Genomic DNA, 21,817 nt, shown 5'->3' with positions numbered 1-21,817 from the left:
GCGTGACGCCCGCTGACCAGCGTAACATGCGCATCTCATTGATGTGTAACTTTGTGCTGTGCTTTTTGGTAGCGGCCCAGCATTCCGTACCATACAGTATGGCAGGGCGGATTGCAGTTTTGTATAGTTTTCCTTTGATCTTTAGGGGCATTCTTCTGTCACACATTACGCCTGTGAGCTGTCTCCACTTATTCCTGCCAGCTGTAGTACGATAAGTCACGTCATCGTCAAGTTTACTATCGTTGCTTATTATGGATCCGAGGTATTTGAATTGCTTTACTGTGGGAATACGAGTATTATTAATATAGAATTTAATTTGGGTGTCGTCGGTTGTACCATCGAATATGCAGGACATGTGCTGTTTTTCCTCGGCTGATTCTAAGACCATTCTCTTCCATGATGTTATCCAGAGATTTAATTGGCTTTGTAGCGCTGCAACAGTGACAGATATGAGCACGACATCGTCTGCGTACTAGATGTTCCAGGGTACGGGTCTTTGACAGTCTTTCGTGAGATAATCCATGGTCACATTGAATAACAAAGGACTAAGTGCGGAGCCCTGATGTACTCCGACTTCAATTGCAAACCCTTCACTAGTTCCAGCGGCGCTTAGCACTTGAGTGGTAACATTGTTGTACTTACAAGGTGATTACTGCTTAAATATGGTTCACGTAAGATTTAATTTTGAAATTAAATATTTTAATCAAAATTTGCAAACACGTCTGTTCCTTATGCACGTTCACGGCGATTCTGCCAACGTATCAACGCAGGTCGTCTAAATTATCTTATTTAAACCATATCGATACCTCTGGGCTCAAAGGGCGTAAAGCACATTTTGGGGCATATGGAGTTAATAATACCATCGTATTCAGTTTTTCATTCTCTATCGATTGGTATATGCGAAGTTGCCAAATTCGCACAAAAATGTTCTTTACGCCCCATCTATTTTGGGCTGCTAAACCAAAATGAAACAGGAAATCGGGCTGTAAATTACATTACTACGCAAGTTTTAAATGTCCTAGGTTGTATAGAAATCCAATTATGAGTATTAAAGCGTATAACGCATTAATTCTCATTATTGTTCTTTACAACCATTCAACATAATCAGCAACTGTACCATACTACCTCAAAACTATTGAAAATGCATAAAGTATTTCCTGATTTTAGGGTGTAAAGCACATTGCATTTGACAACTGTTCTTCACGCCCTAAATATTAAAAGATAATAACAATTTAAATGTACCTTACTACCTAAAAAACAATTAAACATAATTTTTTGTTTGCCTCATTTTGTTCTTTACTTCCTCACACTAAAGTTTACTTTGTCTTTTACTATTTAATACAACATTTTTAGCCCTTATTTTCATGTAGTTATGGTTTGTATTAAAAAAGAATTACAAATGTTTACTCAACACTATCACAAGGATAAATAAGATATTGCTTTCTCTTTCAACATAGCGCCTAACTGGCTGCTCTTCTCAATGTTCCGTTTAAAAAAGAATCTGAAAGTAGTAGTGAAGAAGAAATGGATATAAGGAAGAGAAAAATTAAGAAAGTTAAGAAAAACTCTCATGTAGAAATTAAAAAAAAAGAAAAGCCAGAAAATAAACGCAAGATCATCAAGAAATTAAAGGTAGAGGGAAAGTCTTACGAAAACAGAAGTGGAAAAATCGTTCCCGAAAAAGAAATTTAACATAATCCATGTATAAAGGGCAAATGCAGCAGAGGATGCTATGATATACCAGAAAAGAGACGTCAGTCGCTATTTGCACACTTCTGGAGTTTAGATTCTCAAAGGAGGCGCGATTGGTTAGTACGATGTTGTCACACAGTTCCAATAAAAAGAAGGAAGAATACCGATAGCCCTGCCTTGCGAAGAAATGCATCTTACGAATATTACATTAACAATGGCGAGGATCATCAAAAAGTTTGTCAAAAGTTTTTGTTAGATACCTTAAATATTATTCAAAAATACTTGATCTTATACAATGTCACGTGCTATCGAGAATACGGCTCAAATAGATAAGCGCAAACCTAATGCCCCACAAAAATATACTGATGATGCTAAGCTTAAAGTGAAGGAATTTATTGAATCGTTACCTGCAGTGCCATCCCATTACAATAGACAAAGAACAAACAGAGTGTATCTACCTCAAGAATTAAAGAACGTGTCTAATTTGTACCAGATATATAAAAAAAACATAAACAATAATGAAGACACTGTTAGTGAAAATATGTTTAGAAACATTTTTAATGAATATAATATTAGTTTCCACATTCCTAAAAAAGACAAATGTGTAATATGCACAAGAGCGGAACATAATATTATGGACACAATGAGTGAAAAAGATAAAGAATTATTTGACTATCACATAAAAGAAAAAAAAGCAAGTTATAAAAGATTTAAAAAACATCAAAATTTGAAGTCTTTTGATAATGGAACTATTACATGTAGTTTCGATTTGCAAAAAGTTTTAAGCACGCCGCACGGTCAAAGTATGTTACTATACTATTCAAGAAAATATGCGGTGTATAATTTAACATTTTACGAAAGCGGCACACAGGAAGTTTACTGCTATAACTGGGGAGAGAGTGACGGTAAACGAGGAAGCAATGAAATTGCCTCTTGTCTTTTAAAGTACTTTGAGGAGAAAGATAGAATTGGCATAAAAAACATTATTTTATACTGTGACTCCTGTAGCGGCCAAAATAAAAATAAAACTGTATTGTCCACTATTAACTATTTTCTAAAGTTGGCAATTAATATAGAAGTAATACAAATAAATTTTCTTTTGCCTGGTCATACATACATGCCCGTTGACTCTGTACACGCCACGATTGAAAGAGAAGTGCAAAAATTAATTGTATGGAGTCCGTCGCAATGGCCGACATTCTTTGAGACCGCTCGGAAAAAACCTAAGCCATATAAAGTCATTGTTATGGATCACACGGATTTTCTGAATTTTGATCAATTAACTGCCAATACTTTCACACCAAACACATTAAAAAATATAAAACTAAAACAGATTAGAATTGCTACATTTAAAAAAAAATACGAAAACCAAAAAAAATACTTGTCAAATATTCCATGGCAGACGAAGCTGAAACTCAAAATGTAACGTTAATGGAAAAGCCATCAGTAAAAGGAAAAGGGAAAGGCAAAAGCAAAGGAAAAAGTAAAACAAAGGACAAGTCAAGCGAAAACAAAAAGCAGGAAGCGGAAGAAGTTAAGCCACTATATACAACTAAATTAAACATAAACAAACAAAAATACATGGATTTGACTCGTCTCTGTGACAACGGAACTATACCTAAGAGATTTCATGAAGAATATAGAAAGCTTCCATGGAGCTCTAATGTTTGTGATACGTTAAATGAAACTGATGAAGAAGATAAAGAAGATGAAAATAACACTGAAAAAGAAAATAATTCTAAAGATGAATAATCCAAAAATTGCTTAAAACTTTCTTGTTTGCCCTTTTATTACGTATAATAAAAACTATTAACAATAATTCTTCAAATATTTAATTTTTAAGAAGCTTTTTGGTTATTGGAATAATCCATCAGGGCGGGATGGGGTACCCCCCACCCCATTTTAACCCTTACTATTATGAAAGAAGTACAATTTTAAATGCAAACTTTGTGATTTACAACACAATTAAACATTGCTATTATCATTTACCACATAATATTCTACAACTTTTTTACGCTAGGTTATATTTACTGCCTAAGTTAATAATGTTAGCTGTTTTTTTATGGGTTTAAAGGACATTTTGTAGTTTTTTTTAGGTAGTAAAGCAAAACTATTTTGGAAACTATTATATTTAGACTTCATTTAATAATATTTACTTAAAATACAGGAAAATGTAAGTATTTTTCTCATAGATTCTTTTTATATAATCATTAAGACAAAAAAGTTATAGCTAATTTTGTTTTATTTTTTAGGTTTTTTGGCTCTCCTGAAAAGTAGCCGTTTTGTGCTATACGCCCTTTGAGCCCAGAGGTATCGATATTTCAAATTTACTCTTAACCGTCTTAAGCCATTAATTATATAAAAATGGAGTATCGGAAATCGGAGTGGTGGAAATAAAAATGTATGACAGAATACTTATAACAGTTTATTTTACGTGCGTACATAAATTATAAACGGATTTAATACAATAAAGTTTACTTTAAATAAAAAGTTTTATTCATAACCATAAATCAAACCATAAATAAATACGAATAAGTACAAATCTATGTTCTTTATTTTTTATTAGCTTTTCAAAGGAAACAAACAGTACTATTACACATAAAAGTAATGCCGTATACATAAACCAATGAAGTTTCCGCAACTTAGTTATACATATAATACGATAACATTAACCACAATTGCTTAGGAATAAGTTCAAGCGAAAATTAAACAAAAAAGAAAAGCAAAAACTTCAAAGCTTATAATACTTATTTAGCCATAATAAATTTCCTAAAAGTGCCAATTTAGACATGAAAAATGTCTCACAATATTTGCCGTTGAAAGCATTGCACGCACGAGATAAAAAGTTATTTGCCGAATACCTTGTCTTCCATCTAGCCCACGAAAAGGGAGGTTTACGCCTTGCATTTAACCTACGACATGAAAAATCGATATTACTTAGAAGAATTGGGGAGTCAACTAAATTATGTCTTATTTTATATAACAACATTTAATCTCTTAAATCGCGTCTTTTATCCAAAGTAATTTCATTTGCAGATATACTGTGATCAAATACTAAATAACAACGTTTAATATAACGCAGAAATCTTAATATATATAAATCTCCTGTCACGATGTTTGTCCGCGATGGACTCCTAAACTACTTAACCGATTTTAAATTAAACTGGCACACCGTCAGCAGTCTGGGCCAACTTAAGAGATAGGATAGCTTAGATCTTTAATTATAGTCGCAATTTTATTTTATTGCAAATTATTTGTCTATAATTAATTGACAGTCACATGTTATACATATATATAACTACTACACTCATTTAAGGCTTAGCGATACTGAATAATTTAAAAAACAAAATCAACCGCAGACGAAGTCGCGGGCAACAGCTAGTTTATTATAAATCCTTTCCATCAATGTACAAGTTATATTGCTGATTCCAGCATGCTGAACAGTACCCAAGAACAGAACGTATTAAGGCATTAAAAAAAAGAACCAGAGTTAAAGTCTTCTTAAAATCCTTAGTAACACGCATGATACCAAGCATTCCAAATGCCCTATTAGTAATTATATTTAAGTGCGATCTAAACAATAGCTTGCTATCAAGTTGTACACCCAGGTAACGCAGCTCATCCACCTTAACAAGCAAGCTATTGCTTATTATATGATGACATTAATATCAAGAAGGTTGACTTTACAATACGTATTTAATCTAAAAAGATCTTCTTGTAGGAGTTTACAATCACGAAGTGTATTGATAGACCTATAAATTTTCATATCATCTGCAAAAAGCAAAACCTTTGAATTTTTAAAACAAGAAATAACGTCATTGATAAAGATGTTGAATAGCAACGGACCAAGATGTGAGCCTTGAGGGACACCAGAGGAGACTGGCAGAAATGAGGAACAGTATCCTTTTACTGCTACATCCTGACTACGATGCCTAAGGTAAGATGTATAAGCCATCGTAACAGGTCGCCATGTATAACAATTTTATCGAGCTTGAGTATGAGAATTTCATGGGATATTTTATCAAATGCTTTAGAATAGTCGGTATACACAGCATCAACCTGAACCCCGGCATCCATGGCTCTGTAGACATAGTCTAGGAATTCACAGAGATTGCTTTCTGTAGACTTCCGTGTAACGAACCCATGTTGTTCCTGTATAATTTAAAGTATTATAAGTTTACTGTAGAAAAATTGGTGTCAATTTCTCTAAACTAAACTAAACTTTTGGTAAATGTATTGCCATCCCTTTCACTATTACCTATGTATATTCTATGTTACTAACCTCCATTAATATTACCATTGGAATATCTGCCCTTATACAAACATCAGCTGAAATCTTGTCCCCATTTGGCATATACAATAGAACTAAGGACCCCATTTTTTTTTTCTTAATATTAATAACAGTACTAAAATACATATAAGTGTTTTTAAAAGTTTAAATTTAAATTCCTTGGGCACTCGTCATTAGAGCTTCACAACGTACTGTTTGAAGTACGTAAGTACGCACTTATTGCATATGTATATCAAATCTTATCAAATCTTAGTTGGAATACCAGAGCCTCAATCGACTGACTTCAAGGATTAACAAGTATTAAAAATTATCAAAGTGGTCTCAAAAGATATCACTGAACCTGCTAAAGTTATGCGAGTCGGAAAATATAAATATAAAAATATAAATCAGCCAGGAGTAATGGCTCACATATTTTTAAAATTTGTCAAACTCTTTTCTGATTCTGAATTGATCTCCATCGTACATCAAAAATGTTTTAAAATAGAAAATATAAAAATGGATAGCAAATTCCTGCTACCAAATTGGTGAAAAAAAGTTTGGATTTTATTTTTAAGGTTCCGTACCCAAAGGGACAAAACAAGACCCTATTAGCCGTTTGTCCGTCAGTAGCCGTTCGTTTATATCATGAAGGTGGAGAGCAGGAATTGATAAAGAATAAAATAACACATCTAAACAAGTTTTGATATTGCCTCGATATATAAAATATCTTAAAAAGTATAGATATAGTGATCGACAGTTTAATATATTATGATATATTTAAAGCAAAACTGGCTCAGTATTTGTTGCAATAATAATATTAATAACTGATTTTGAGTGAAAAATCATCCATCGCCTATAAACAAAGCAAAACTTTAACGAGTCTGATGTACACATCCTGCAATGTGTCCATCAAACTCAAACATATGTGTTGACTCATATGTACTGAGTTTCTTGCCGGCTCTACTCGGTGGAATCTGACTTCCGAACCGGTGATTGAGTCCCCACAAGCAGACTGACTTGACGTTTCAAAAGTGCATGTAAACTGGGCCTACTTGAAATAAATTAATTTTGAATTTTAGGCCTGTAATTACAACAACAACCAAACCCTTCAGACCAGAACACAGCAACGTTGCTTAAATTCAAATTCAAACCCCTCTGGGTGCAAATAAAATCGCATAGGTTACACGAGAAAGGTTTTACACGTATATGAGTGCGTATATGTTGAACTAAATCACTCCGTTGAATGCAGTCATACTCACAGTAGTTACATGAGTAAGGCTTTGTCTGCGTGTGGATACTTAAATGTTGATCCAAATGGGTTTTCTGGGGGCACCATTGGTATCTGTAGGTTTTGACTCGGACGTGTTTTAACTTATGCTTCCTTAGTACCTTCTTATATTTGCATTTGTAATCGCACTGGTTACAGGAAAAGTATGAGTTTATATTATGTTTTGCGTTGGGTTTTTGTACTTTCTTTCATTGCGACTTATCATCGCACTTTTTAGATGTGACACTCATGGTTAACGGACGTCTCCTTCTTTTTTCTTTATTTGTTTAACCTCCGTGGGTAGTTCCACATTAACATTATCAACGTTCACATTTTCAACATTCACATTTTCAACATTCACATTTTCAACGTTCACAGTTTTACAGTCTGTCATTTTTAACAGTATTTTGAGCACTAACACTTTGGTTCTTTGCACCATCACAAGTGTTTCCACTCTGGCTCCGTGCTTTGGTTTTGTCTAAATAATTTGCCAAAATCTCCTCGTCTTCTTTTTTTGTTTTCACTTTTGACTTAACTCGTTTCATTTTAACTATTGTGCGTTTATTTGACAGGTCATCACCTGTAACGAAATATTCGATCATAAAACTTCTAACATGTAGCGTGTGTTAATATTACAAAATAAACACGCCATCCCTATCCCTACTAATAATATAAATGTCAATGTGAGTTTGTTTGTTACTTTGTTTGCTTTCACGCAAAAACTACTTAACCGATCCTCATGAAACTTTGTACTCATATTCTTGGAAGTGTTAGAATTAATATAGGATACTTTTTATCTTAACATTAAGCCCGGTTCCTTTGGGAGAGGGCTCATCCCCTCAAGTTTGTTTGACGATTTTGCACCATAACTCCGACAAATTATAACCGATTTAAATAATTATTTTATACTATAGAGGTTATAATATGTGTTTAATTTTGCCCAAAATGTGGTTGGAGATAGAGGACAGAACTCCACAGCGATACTGAATATTTTACATCTACAACTAAAGTTAAGATAAGAGAAAGGAAGTATCAATTTTTGTAAAGGGAACGATGGGATAAAGCTAGTTGCAATAAATAATTTTACAGTAATAATAAAATAAAAAATACCAACCAACTTTTAGAACGAAAGCACCTGATTGGCCTGTACTGCTAGGATGGTCCTGCTGAAAAACAAATAAACTTTTTTATAACTTTTCAAGAATAAAAAAAAAACAAGTGTAGCTGGATGTTGACTTCGTGTGCCCCAACTGAAGTCCTACCCACTGGGCTAAGCGGTGACAGCTTAGCCCAGTAGGTAGGACTTCAACTACACTTTCGGGGGGCCGAGTTCGAATCCCAGCACCTATATTACGCACCTCTAACTTTTACAAGTTATGTGCGTTTTAACCAATTAGAATATCACTTTGTTCAAAGGAAAACATCGCGAGGAAACCTGCATACCTGAGTTATGTAATGTTCTCTTAAGACGGCCGATTGGCGCAGTGGGCAGCGACCCTGCTTCCTGATTCCAAGGCCGTGGGTTCGATTCCCACGACTGGAAAATGTTTGTGTGATGAGCACGAATGTTTTTCATTGTATGGGTGATATAATAATAGTATTTATGTTCATTATTCATAAAAATATCCATCAGTCATCTAGGTACCCAAAACACAAGCTACGCTTACTTTGCGGCTAGATGGCGATGTGTGTATTGCCGTAGTATATTTATTTAATTTAAAAAACAAAGGTCGGTGAGTCCACCAATCCGCACTGGGCCAGCGTGGTGAGACCCGTGCCCTGAAGTGGGACAGTAATTGTGAATTTAAAATAATGACAGTGTATAGTCAGTACATATTTGAAAATTTAATGTACGTTCATAAAAACATTTCTGAATTTAAGAAAAAATGTGACTGCAATAATTTAAACATTAGAAGTATGAATAAACTTACAGTGCAATATACTAGGTTACATAAAATTCATAATTCGTTTAAAGGAAATTGCATTTGCATTGCAATTCCACAGTAAGCTACCAATTGACATCTTGGAGATGTCTCTTAAAAAGTTCAAAGTTTGTATTAAACGTAAGCTTATAGAAAAGTCCTATTATAGTATAAAGGACTACGTAATCGATAAAAAAGCTTGGGTGTAAATTATTGCTCTAACCAGGTAGCTTTTCTAATAATTTTAAATGACATTGTGAGATGGTGATAACAAAAAAAACACCCGGCTGAGTTTGTTGTGGGCTTCTTCTTAGACCAGGACGCGTTTAGAACCCTCGTAGCTTTAGTTTTAAGTTTACGAATGTGGTTATCGCCATCATCTCACTACCGTGTAATTCTTATGTACGCATCAAAAGTGCCACCTATGCCTACTTTAATGAAGATATTTTTGACTTTGACTTTGACTTTGATGATATAGGCAGACGGTTTGGTCATCAAAGTAGATGTTAGCAGAAGTAGGGAGAACACTGCTTATTCTGCAGATGGTACGCAATAAACAAAACCCAAAGGGAGAAGATGGGTGGTGACTTGTATCCTGATCTTCCTTCACCGCATATTGTGTTAATATTTATGTTCAACTAGCTGTGCCCACGTTTTACCGCGTAATTCCCGTTCCTCTGGGAACACTGGGATAAGCAGTTGGTGAATAAAAAGTTATATGTGTTAATCTAGGATAAAAACTATCTGTGTACAAAATTTCATTTAAGTCATAAACTTTCTTATTTATTTATTTATTTATTTATATTCATAAATAAACCCTTAGTATACTAACAGCTAGCAAAAACGTATACTAAGTCAGTTACAGATGTACACTACAAAAATATTAGTTCATTTATCTGATTATAATTTAGGAACTTAGCTAAACTTATATTAAATATGTCAATGTATTTATAATGTTATATATGAGGGGTATGACTACCATACTCTCTAACAGGTAAGCCCGCTACCAACTTAGACTGCATCATCACTTACCACCAGGTGAGATTGCAGTCAAGGGCAATCTTGTAGGGGAAATAAAAACAAAAATAAGCAGTATTTGCGACTCTAACTGAATGACATAAGGCCCATTTTAATTTGATGATATAGAGTTTTATATGTGAAAACAACTCCTCGATTGCATGCAAGCTAATCTTGTACTAAGACTACGGAATTTGTATGCAACTTACTATTGAATGTTTCTTCATATGTTCCTTGTAGGCATCATTGCCCAAGAATACTTTTGAGCATATACCACACTTGAAAACTGAACTCATTGCTTTCTTTTTCTTTTGATTGCTATATACTTTTCTGTGTCCAGTTCCATCAACATTTTCTGTTTCACCTTTCCCAGCATTATCAATCTGTGAGTTATTCCCCAGATCTTTCTTGTTAACTCCCATTTTATCAGCTGAAATAAATTGCCCAATTTGTACAATATTTTTTGTAAACTCATCTTTAATCGTTATATTAACATCGAAGACATTTTGACAAGACAAATTGTCTTCAGTGTTGTTTTTGTACATTGCAGATATCATTTTCAAGGTCACTGGTAACTTCCTCTTTAACTTTAAGGGCACATGGTGTATTCAGTTCTTCGTTAATTTCATTTTTCACTTCAATACACTGTTGCGTTATTGGGTCTGATGAAGTTCGATTATTTATTTATTTATTTATTTAGCAACGCACCCCGTGAAGACATTACAGTTGCCCAATTCGTCTCCCCGGGGCTATTAAAAGAATGTATGAACGAGTAATAATAACAACAAATTAAATTAAATTAAATTAAAACATATAAATAAGCTATACAGGATGTTTGGTGCATCGTGTGCCAAATCGAATCTGATGATTGGAGGGGTCTTTGGCTATCTCTTCAGCCCTCGTAAAAAAATCTTGCTCAAACGGTTTTTTTTATACTGATTTTAAATTGTTTTTTTAAAAATTGTAAAAATTCTACATTTAAATTTTAATAAAAAATAAAGTTGTTAAGTATTAATTAATTTTCTTTTTAATCTTTAATTTGTAACGTTTTACGCTTCTTTTGAAACTAGAATTACACGCCAGCAACATCTAGTTTTTGTTTTACAGCCCCGCAAAGTTTTTTTTACGTAAAAAAATAAGCTTGAACGTCAACTTTCGGTTTTAATAAAAAAAAAACTAAAAGTGATCATGTTCTTCCAATTTTTTTAAAACATCTCTGGACTGTCCCCTTTCTAATGGTGTGCAATATGCCATGAAAAGTAATTAGTAACATCACTAATTTTCAAATTTTCTAAACTTGGTCGCAATTTTCTAATATTCAACAGGTGAAAGAAAAACAAGGGTTTGCGTAAATAACACTCACAATTCACAAGGCAGATGACATTTTCTGTCTCTTTCATAAAGTTATACGCCCGTTGTTCGTTTAAACAGGCAAAAATAGTTTTTTCACTCTAGTGAAGCGAAATCTATCTTCTATTCCTTTCTTGCATAGTGCAAACCTGTTTGAACCAATCGCGAACGGGCCCCGCGTCGCGTCGACACGGCGGCCATCTTATTTTTTAGTCGAGACATCACTGCCTCTGCTGCCTAACGTGTGTGCTAGCTTACTGTACTCCACGATTCTTTTATTTAGTTTTCGTTAAGTTTTGTTGTTTTTTGTTACGTTTTATTTACTTTTGGTGTTATTGTTAAACTTTGTTGACTTTTTTGTTGTTGCAATGACGACATACTCTAACGAGGAATATGCGGACATCATAATGGTTTATGGTGCAGCCCGTGGTGTCGCTCGTGCAGCGCAACGACTTTACCAGGAACGCTTTCCTGGTCGACGATTACCTGGCCGCAGAGTCTTCCAAGACACATACCGACGTTTACGCGAGACTGGGAGTGTCAATTTTCATGAACCAAGGGGACATGTTGTGCGACATAATGTTGAAGTGGACGAGAGAATACTGGCACTTTTTGAGGAAGACGACACAAGAAGCATTAGATATGTGGCGGCACAACTTGATATTTCAATATGGAAAGTGTGGAAAGTCCTTCGACAAAACGAAAAATATCCATTCCACGAGACTCCGGTTCAAGGTACGTAATTTAAAACCTTTGTTTGACGTTGCCTTTGTTTAGCAGGTATCCATAATCTTCTAGTGCAATTAATTACTGCTCAAGGGGAATTAAAAAGATTTTTGGTTGTTGCAGGTCTTGAGGGTGGCGACTTTGACAGACGAATGCACTTTTGTCGGTTTTTGTTACACACAGATGTGGATAATCCTGATTTTTTAAAAAGAATACTGTGGACTGACGAATCCAAATTTACCAGAGAAGGGATTCTTAACTTGCACAATTTACACCATTGGGCACCGAAACGGCAAAACCCACATGCCAAAAGACAGCAATCTTTTCAAAGACGGTTTAGTGTGAACGTTTGGGCAGGAGTGATTGGGAATCAGGTAATTGGACCGCACTACCTGCCTGATAACTTAAATGGCGATAATTATTTAGAGTTCCTGCAAAATGATCTGCCGGAATTATTGGCCGAGGTGCCCGTGTTTAATGAAGATGTGCCCATAGTATTTCAAAATGACGGCTGTCCCGCGCATTGGCGTTTAACTGTGAGGGAATACCTCGATAATGTGTTCCCCAATTCGTGGATTGGGCGCGATGGGCCTATTGCATGGCCTCCACGTTCCCCAGACTTAACTCCGTTAGATTTTTATGTCTGGGGACGTGCCAAAGAGCTAGTATACGCCACAGAAGTCCCAACGAGGGAGGTACTAATACAACGCATAGAAGCGGCCTTCGGTACAATTAAGAACGAAATACGGCTTCGGACTACAACTGTAACAATACGTCAAAGATGTCGGGCCTGCATTCGAAACAGGGGTGAACAATTTGAGCAGAATTTGTAAAAATTATGAAATAAATGTTTCAAATGCAATGTATTATTTTTATTTCAAGTAAAACCTACGAAATTTAAAAATTTTACCTGCTTGTGAGTTTTATTTACGCAAAAACTTGTTTTTCTTTCATCTGTTGAATATTAGAAAATTGTGACTAAGTTTAGAAAATTTGAAAATTAGTGATGTTACTAATTACTTTTCATGGCATATTGCACACCATTAGAAAGGGGACAGTCCAGAGATGTTTTAAAAAAATTGGAAGAACATGATCACTTTTAGTTTTTTTTTTATTAAAACCGAAAGTTGACGTTCAAGCTTATTTTTTTACGTAAAAAAAACTTTGCGGGGCTGTAAAACAAAAACTAGATGTTGCTGGCGTGTAATTCTAGTTTCAAAAGAAGCGTAAAACGTTACAAATTAAAGATTAAAAAGAAAATTAATTAATACTTAACAACTTTATTTTTTATTAAAATTTAAATGTAGAATTTTTACAATTTTTAAAAAAACAATTTAAAATCAGTATAAAAAAAACCGTTTAAGCAAGATTTTTTTACGAGGGCTGAAGAGATAGCCAAAGACCCCTCCAATCATCAGATTCGATTTGGCACACGATGCACCAAACATCCGGTATAACATTAAGAATTAAAAAAAACAATAATAATAATAACAATAACCAAAAATTCAAATCTTTATATATTAGAGAAAGTGTGAGCCTAAACGGAACATACCCATGTTCCGTATAAGGCACTACTTAACGTTTAAATAGTGCCTTTTCGGCATGCACTCAATTATTTCTTTGTTGTCTTAAATCTAAAAAATCTTTCATTAATTTTCAGAGAAGTATGGTTTTAAATTATTAAGAAAAACAAGTGAAGTTAAATTAGTAAATTAAAAAAAAATAAAAGAGATTTTGTCCAGTGTGCTTTTATTATTTTGCACATTAATTTTAAAAGAAACTAAAGTTGGTTTACATTATGAGACAATCGAGAAAAATTTACTTTTAATGAATTGAATGTTCAATTTCACAGTCAGCTAATAATAATAAGGGTAGTTCTTCACAGTGCAAAAAATATACATTCTTGAGCATATTTCTGACGTGACATCTCAACTTGTGTTTCACATCAACACCGTAGCATCATCAGGTGCTGTTGACTCTCTCTTGAAAGCATTTGGAGGATCTGTTCGGTGTGGAGATTGAAGAAATTACAATTACCCTCCTTCCCTGTTCTCTGACCGCACCTCACGCCGTAGAAATAAATTCCACCCTCATCATCTGGATGCCTGGTATTCTACCACTGTTCGAAATACCAGATCATTTCTACCGCGCACTTGCAAATTATGGAACAATCTCCCATGTGATGTGTTTCCTCAAAATTACAATCTAGGGTTATTCAAGGGGCAGATAAAAAAATTCCTCAAAAGCCGGCAACGCATCGGTGGCTCCTCTGGTGCTGCAGATGTTTATGGGCGGCGGTGATCACTTATATATATATATATAAGCCCGCAAATAATATTTAAAAAAAAAATGCACGGATCGTGGATTATAGCAAATTCAAATTCAAATTAAAATTCAAAATTCATTTATTTCAAGTAGGCACTTTTGAAACGTCAAGTCTGTCTGTGTGTAGTGACTCTACCACCGGTTCGGAAGGCAGATTCTACCGAGAAGAAGCCGGCAAGAAACTCAGCAGTTGCTCTTTTCCAACATCAAAAATTACATTTTACATTTTAACATTCATTTTTCTATCTTGTGAGAGATGAAAGCGGAGCCGGATGCTTCCAAGAAACCTTGTCATTAAGAAATTCATCAATTGTATAGTAACCTCGCTGTAATGAATGTGTTTTAACACATTCTTTTAACTTATGCATTGGTAGGTCCAAAATTACCTTAGGAATCATATTATAAAAGCGTATACTCAATCCCACAAATGACTTCTGTACCTTTTGCAGACGATATGCAGATGTCACTAATTAATGACCATTTCTTGTAAGTCGACTGTTTATATCCACTTTTTGTTTATAAAGACTAATATGTTGTCTTACAAATACTATATTATTGCAAATATATTGTGAAGCTACAGTAAGTACACCAATTTATTTAGACTTTATGTTAATTGTATATCATTGAATTAAAAAGGTAACCCTTGTATCTCTTATTGTATATGTATATCACATCTGCCAGAAGTCTTGTGACGGCTCAACTACAAACAGACTGACTTGGTTTTTCAAAAATGCCTGTAAACTGGGCCTTCATGAAATAAATGAATTTTGAATTTTATGCCTGTAATTACCAAATCCAGCCCAGAACACAGCAACGTTGCTTGGCGACAGAAATAAGCAATTAAGCTGTTAATATTTTATTTTTTTATTTTTATAAACATTTGCACACTGTCTGTGACAGTCGATTGTGAACGGTCTGTTTAATGAAATGTGTTCTTGTTATGTACCCACAATTTAATAAATATTATTATTATTAAAGATTTGTATGAATTTTCGTTATATGGTCATTTAAGTGAGCCCTCTGAACGCATACATAGTCACAAAGAATACAAGAATACGGTTTTATATCTGTATGTAGTCTCATATGTTCGTCTAAATTACCCCTCTGGGTGCAAATAAAATCGCATAGGTTACACGAGAAAGGTTTTACACGTATATGAGTGCGTATATGTGAATCTAAATCACTCCGTTGAATGCAGTCATACTCACAGTAGTTACATGAGTATGGCTTTGTCTGCGTGTGGATACTTAAATGTTGATCCAAATGGGTTTTCTTGAGGCACTTGTACTCGCACCATTGGCATCTGTAGGTTTTGACTCGGACGTGTTTTAACTTATGCTTCCTTAGTACCTTCTTATATTTGCATTTGTAATCGCACTGGTTACAAGAAAAGTATGAGTTGATATTATGTTTTGCGTTGGGTTTTTGTACTTTCTTGCATTGTGACTGTTTACACGATTCATCATTTGTACAATTGTCATCGCACTTCTTAGATGTGACACTCATGGTTAGAGAACGTCTCATTCTCCTCTTTTTCTTTATTAGTTTAACCACTGTGGGTGGTTCCACATTAACATTTTCAACGTTCACATTTTCTACGTTAACAGTTTTACAGTCAGTTTGAACAGTATTTTGAGCACTATCACTTTTGTTCTTTGCACCATCACAATTGTTTCCATTCTGGCTCCACACTTTGATTCTGTCATAATAACTTGTCAAAATCTCCTCGTAAAATTCTTCTTTTGTTTTCAATTTTGACTTAACTTGTTTCACTTTGACTATTGTGCATTTATTTAACAGGGGATCACCTGAAACGAAATAAAATAAAATAAATATACTACGACAATACACACATCGCCATCTAGCCTCAAAGTAAGAGTAGCTTGTGTTGTGGGTACTAAGATAGCTGATGTATTTTTTTTTTAATAAAATACACATAAATACTTATAATATACAGATTAACACCCAGACACTGAAAAATGTTCATGTTAATCACACAAACATTTTCCGGTTGTGGGAATCGAATCCAAGACGTTCGACTCAGAAAGCAGGGTCGCTGCCCACTGCGCCACTCGTAAGCATAGCTTGTGTTATGGGTACTAAGATAGCTGATAAATTTTTTTTTTTAAATAAAAACACATAAATACTTATAATATACAGATAAACACCCAGACACTGAAAAATATTGATGTTAATCACACAAACATTTTCCAGTTGTGGGAATCGAATCCACGACCTTCGACCCAGTAAGCAGGGTCGCTGCCCACTGCGCCACTCGGCCGTCAAATATTCTTTCATTAAAATTCTAACCTGCAGCGTGTGTTAATTTCACAAACCAAACAAGCCATAGAATATAATTTTAAAGTAATAATATGTTTTAAAAACCCAAAAAAAGATAGTTGCAATAAATAATTTTACAGTAATAATGTTTACTATTAAATGTTACCAACCAACTTTTAGAACTAAAACACCTGATGGACCTGTACTGCTAGGATGGTCCTGCTGAAAAACAAATAAACTTTATTTATTTTATTTATTTATTTAAACAACTTTATTGCATAATAAAGGAAACACACACAGGAACACTTACATTAACATAAATTATATGCAAAAGGCGGCCTTATCACTAACAGTGATCTCATCCAGGCTACCTTAACTATTGGACTAAGGCAATGAGAGACGGGAAATCGCAATTCTATGTATAAAAATATATATAATATACATAAATAATAAACTTTTTTATAACTTTCAAGAATTAAAAAAAAAAAAATTGTAACTGGATGATGACTTCGTGTGCCCCAATTGAAGTGAAGCGGTGACAGCTTAGCCCAGTGGGTAGGACTTCAACTTCACTTTCGGGGGGCCGAGTTCGAATCCCAACCTCTAACTTTTCTGAGTTATGTACGTTTTCACCAATAAGAATATCACTTTGTTCAACATCATCTTTGTTCATTTTCACCATTGTGTTAAAATTTATGTTCAACTAGCTGTGCCCCACGTTTTACCGCGTAATTCCCGTTCCCCTGGGAACATATTATCCCAGATAAACAGTTTGTGTCTAAAAAATTCTATGTGTTAATCTAGGATAAAAACTATCTGTGTACAAAATTTCATTTAAATCCGTTTGACTACAAACTTTCTAATTTATAATGTTACATATTAGGGGTATGACTACCATACTCCGTTACAGGTAAGCCCGCTACTATCTTAGACGGCATCATCACTTACTACCAGGTGAGATTGCAGTCAAGGGCAATCTTGTAGGGTAAAAAAAAATTAAAAAAAAAAAAAGATATATATGTTAAATAATAAAGAAGAAGAAGAAGAAGAAGAAAATAATAAAAGAGAAAACTATTTTTTTTTTTAATTTAAACTGCTCTGATATTATGTTAATAAAACAAAATATAGAAGTACAGTATTTGCGACTCTAACTGAATGACATAAGGCCCATTTTGATTTGATGACATAGAGTTTTATATGTGAAAACAACTCCTCGATTGCAAGCAAGCTAATCTTGTACTAAGACTACAGATTTTGTATGCAACTTACTATTGAATGTTTCTTCATATGTTCCTTGTAGGCATCATTGCCCAAGAATACTTTTGCGCATACAGCACACTTGAAAACTGTAAGTTTATCTTTTGATACCGCAGTATTCGTTATTGGACTCAATGTTTTCTTTTTCTTTTGATTGCTATAAACTTTTCTGTGTCCAGTTCCATCAACATTTTCTGTACCTTTCACAGCATTATCAATCTGTGAGTTGTTCCCCAGATCTTTCTTGTTAACTGCCATTTTATCAGCTGAAATAAATTGCTCAATTTGAACAATATTTTTTGTAAACTCATCTTTAATTGTTATGTTAAAATCGAAGACATTTTGACAAGACAAATTGTCTTCAGTGTTATTTTTAACATTGCAGATATCATTTTCATGGTCACTGGTAACTTCGTCTTTAACTTTAAGGGCACATGGTGGATTCAGTTCTTCTTTAATTTCATTTTTCACTTCAATACACTGTTGCGTTATTGGGTCTGATGAAGTTTGATTAAGTTGAGTGTATTGTTGGAAATTTTTGTGTTCATCATTTTGATCATGGATATGGCATTCAATTTCTACTTTTAAATCACTTTCTTGCTTAGGATATTTATGTAAATCTATTACATTCTCGGGTCCTTGCAAATTATTATCCTGTTTTTGTTTTTGCCATAAATCGCAGTGACTGGGTATCGATGTTACACTGACTAACTTTAATAGGTTTTGGTCATTATGATTGTTAGATTGTGTTGACTGAAAAATAAACAATAAAAAAAATATAATGAACATATTACACTTTTATTACAACCAAAAATATTTATTTTACATCTTGTTAGTACGGCTGGGCCACTTACTACATAATTAATGGATAACTATAAGACAAATGAATGTAAGTTGACATTAAACATTAGAAAAGATATGATATTAATATAGTGTACTGTAGTGATTCTCTGCAAATTTTGAAGTAAAGGTCATTCAATATTTTCAGAGTATCTCAACAATTCACGGAACAATGCTGTCTACCCATCATGGACTACATCCCATTGAGTATTGCTGTGTAAGAGCGCATTGAATGACGACAATGAACGCGGTATAGGTGCCATGCTTCGCGCAACAGTGTTGCAGGAAGGGAATATAAATACAATAGTAAGATTAGATGGGGGTAAAAATTTCGTTGGGTTATTACTACATAGTAACATAGCAGTATCTTCATTGCAACCCCTTTGGTTGGTATAAAAGGACATAGCAATGCTGCAGTAATATTTATTTCATTTATACACTTATTTAAATTAAAATTATTATTAATTTAGACTGAATTAAGTTAAACAATACAGCACAAGTCACATCAGTTTTTAGGTGTTATAAACAGCTTTTATGTCATAAACGTAAATCACATAATAAATAGGTTATAAACCTATTTGATTTATGCATAAGATTTTAAGATCATACCAACACAATTTTTTTTTTTTTTTAAATTAATATACTACCCCATAGAGCCCCAAAGTAAGCTTAGCTTGTGTTATGGGAACTAAGATGACTGATGAATATTTTTATGAGTAATATACATAAATACTTAGAATATGCATATAAACACCCAGACACTGAAAAATATTTACGCTCAGCACATAAACATTTTCCAGTAGTGGGAATCGAACCCACGGTCTTGGGCTCAGAAAGCAGGGTCGCTGCAAACTGCGCCAATCGGCCATCTAAAGATAGTTGCTTAGGTGTGTTCCAAAAAGTAAATAAACCATCAAGTTGCAATATGTTCATACACAAAATATTTAAGTGTATATTTACATAATAAATATAAATAATTACATAATAAGTAAGTAATTAAAGCTTTCTATCAGTATGATGTAAAACTATGTAACTGTGAAGGAAACCATTCCAGAGCAAACCTGCATGCTGAGTTCTCCATAACGTTTATATTGGGCCAGCATGGTGGACTACTGCATTAACCCCTCCTCAGTGTGGGAGGAAGTCATGTCCGTGGACCGGTAATGGGTTGATATGATGAAGAAGTTCAGTATGATTCTCCAGAGATTTTCCAATTATGTAGGAGATATTGAAGTGTGCCAGTGTGCGGGAATGAACACAGCTGCACTCCTGTTTTCTTACTCTCATAGTCCAATAAGACAGCATATCCAATATCCATATCCAACATGACAAGAAAGAGACAATGCCCGCAGGTCAGGAAATGCCTCATTGGTCTAGTTAGTGGTGGGCATGTTTTAGTACAGAAGCTTGGAAATGAAGTGTGATGTTTTAGAAATTGGCGTAAAGCTGTAAGTCCTACTTTTACATATTTAAAACATATGACATAGTTTAGCTACAAAATTATATTTTAAATGTACTTACAGTATTATCTTTTTGGATATAATCATCCGTATTTGAACAATGTATCCTAGTTTCGTAGTTACTCTTCTTGAGATTTTGAAAATCTCCCAATACAGCATCTTGTATTTCCATTGTTATCCAATTTTTGCATTAATGATTCTTTGAGAACTTAATAGGCACTAACTCTCTTTCTTTGTAAGGTTTTGCTGTGAAAACATATGACCATATTTTATCAAACATCAATGTGCCTATTTCAATTCTAGTTATATTTCTTTTGTTTGATCTAATCGTTTACAAACCTGCTGTTTGGGGGGGGGGGGGGGGGGGGGGTTGGTTAGGTAGTCCAGGATTCCAATCTTACGACATTACGTTCATTATTCATAATATATATTTCACCGGCGTATGGGGTGAAATGGAAGGGTTTGTTGTACTACAGGACTCCGCAATTAGCCTTGAAGGTCTACAAAAGCTTGGTTACATCTAGTATTCCTAACGGAAACCTTAAAGTAAATAGGTCCCATACAACTATTTATACTGGCATTATGCATCCGATTTCGAGCTAAAGTACGTAGTAGTAGAAAGCTAGAATACTCCTGGCTTCACTAATGTTAGGGCAAGAACTGATTATTACTAACCTTGTCATACATTCATATCCATATTCTTAGTTTTGTTATTAAAAGCAAAGAAAATCAGTCTTTTAAATGCACTTATTTTATTTCACGTAGATATTACAAAAAAGTTTGCGCAGTGGTTTTTAGTTTGACGAAAGACGGGAACACTGAAAACCTCTTTTAAATCACTTTTATTTAATAATAAAGTATTTAAATCAGTTGTAAATAACAATATTTATTGTACGCATAGTTTTACGTGAACAAATTTCACAATTTTCTTTCAATTTTTAGTTTTCCGTGGGAAAAGACGAAGGTATATCACCGTACAGCCAAAAAAGTTCACAAACGTCAAACGAAAACAGATTTTTTAATAACTTGCTTCACAGCTCTGGTTGTGGGTTCTAGGCCTTTAAGATATGAAAATCCTATAAAAATTTAAGAGTCACAGAAAATCTAGCTCTTTTGAGAAAGATAATTTTTTAACCATATGGGTGAGCGTTACCAGTACCTTCGTGCAGTTTGGGGTCGTGAGTATTGCAGACTTTATTCGACCAGCCCATCAGGTTACGTCGTCCAGATTCCTTACCTTTCATTCCACTTTGCCATTGATCACTATCTTCTCAAGAATCGTCTTCTGGCAATGTCACCGAAGTGTTTAAAAATTCTTTGAAAACGGTAGTCGATCGCCTTCTTATTACTATAAGCTATCTCAGTAAAGATGCGTTGGATCTGTGTGCGTTCTTCAGGATTCATAGCATTA

General features: G+C 34.2%; 2 protein-coding genes across 4 annotated transcripts; both read right to left on the bottom strand.

Annotated features, from left to right (window-relative positions):
* Nucleotides 1-7,110: 7,110 nt before the first annotated feature.
* On the bottom strand, nt 7,111-20,648 carry LOC120635801 (zinc finger protein Xfin-like). Of its 2 annotated transcripts, XM_039906961.1 has the most exons (5): nt 20,468-20,648; nt 18,119-18,859; nt 17,020-17,071; nt 16,017-16,377; nt 7,111-7,448 (listed from the first exon to the last, which is right to left on the bottom strand). In XM_039906961.1, the coding sequence occupies exons 1-5, from the start codon at nt 20,576-20,578 to the stop codon at nt 7,439-7,441; spliced, it is 1,275 nt and encodes a 424-aa protein (XP_039762895.1). In that variant the 5' UTR covers nt 20,579-20,648; the 3' UTR covers nt 7,111-7,438. The 2 variants fall into 2 exon arrangements, with proteins under 2 accessions (XP_039762895.1, XP_039762894.1); XM_039906960.1 differs by lacking the exon at nt 7,111-7,448 and having other exon boundaries at nt 15,162-16,377.
* Nucleotides 7,448-10,877, bottom strand: LOC120635802. Of its 2 annotated transcripts, none has more exons than XM_039906963.1 (3): nt 10,378-10,877; nt 8,344-8,392; nt 7,448-7,809 (listed from the first exon to the last, which is right to left on the bottom strand). In XM_039906963.1, the coding sequence occupies exons 1-3, from the start codon at nt 10,723-10,725 to the stop codon at nt 7,610-7,612; spliced, it is 597 nt and encodes a 198-aa protein (XP_039762897.1). In that variant the 5' UTR covers nt 10,726-10,877; the 3' UTR covers nt 7,448-7,609. The 2 variants fall into 2 exon arrangements, with proteins under 2 accessions (XP_039762897.1, XP_039762896.1); XM_039906962.1 differs by having other exon boundaries at nt 8,344-8,395; nt 10,378-10,872.
* Nucleotides 20,649-21,817: the final 1,169 nt, after the last annotated feature.

This window comes from Pararge aegeria, chromosome 27 (genome assembly GCF_905163445.1).
Source record: "Pararge aegeria chromosome 27, ilParAegt1.1, whole genome shotgun sequence".
Taxonomy (NCBI): Eukaryota; Metazoa; Arthropoda; class Insecta; order Lepidoptera; family Nymphalidae; genus Pararge; species Pararge aegeria.
This window is presented reverse-complemented; position numbering and strand designations above follow the sequence as displayed.

Excerpts from the sequence above, each read along its gene's own strand:
- LOC120635801 (XM_039906960.1), bottom strand. The coding sequence starts at position 20,578 with ATGGAAATACAAGATGCTGTATTGGGAGATTTTCAAAATCTCAAGAAG. Across the intron at positions 18,860-20,467 it reads ATATCCAAAAAGATAATACT|TCAACACAATCTAACAATCA; the intron begins GTAAGTACATTT and ends TTTATTTTTCAG. Across the intron at positions 17,072-18,118 it reads ATATGAAGAAACATTCAATA|CAGGACCATCCTAGCAGTAC; the intron begins GTAAGTTGCATA and ends TTTGTTTTTCAG.
- LOC120635802 (XM_039906962.1), bottom strand. The coding sequence starts at position 10,725 with ATGATATCTGCAATGTACAAAAACAACACTGAAGACAATTTGTCTTGT. Across the intron at positions 8,396-10,377 it reads ATATGAAGAAACATTCAATA|CAGGACCATCCTAGCAGTAC; the intron begins GTAAGTTGCATA and ends TTTGTTTTTCAG. Across the intron at positions 7,810-8,343 it reads TGCTTTCGTTCTAAAAGTTG|GTGATGACCTGTCAAATAAA; the intron begins GTTGGTATTTTT and ends ATTTCGTTACAG.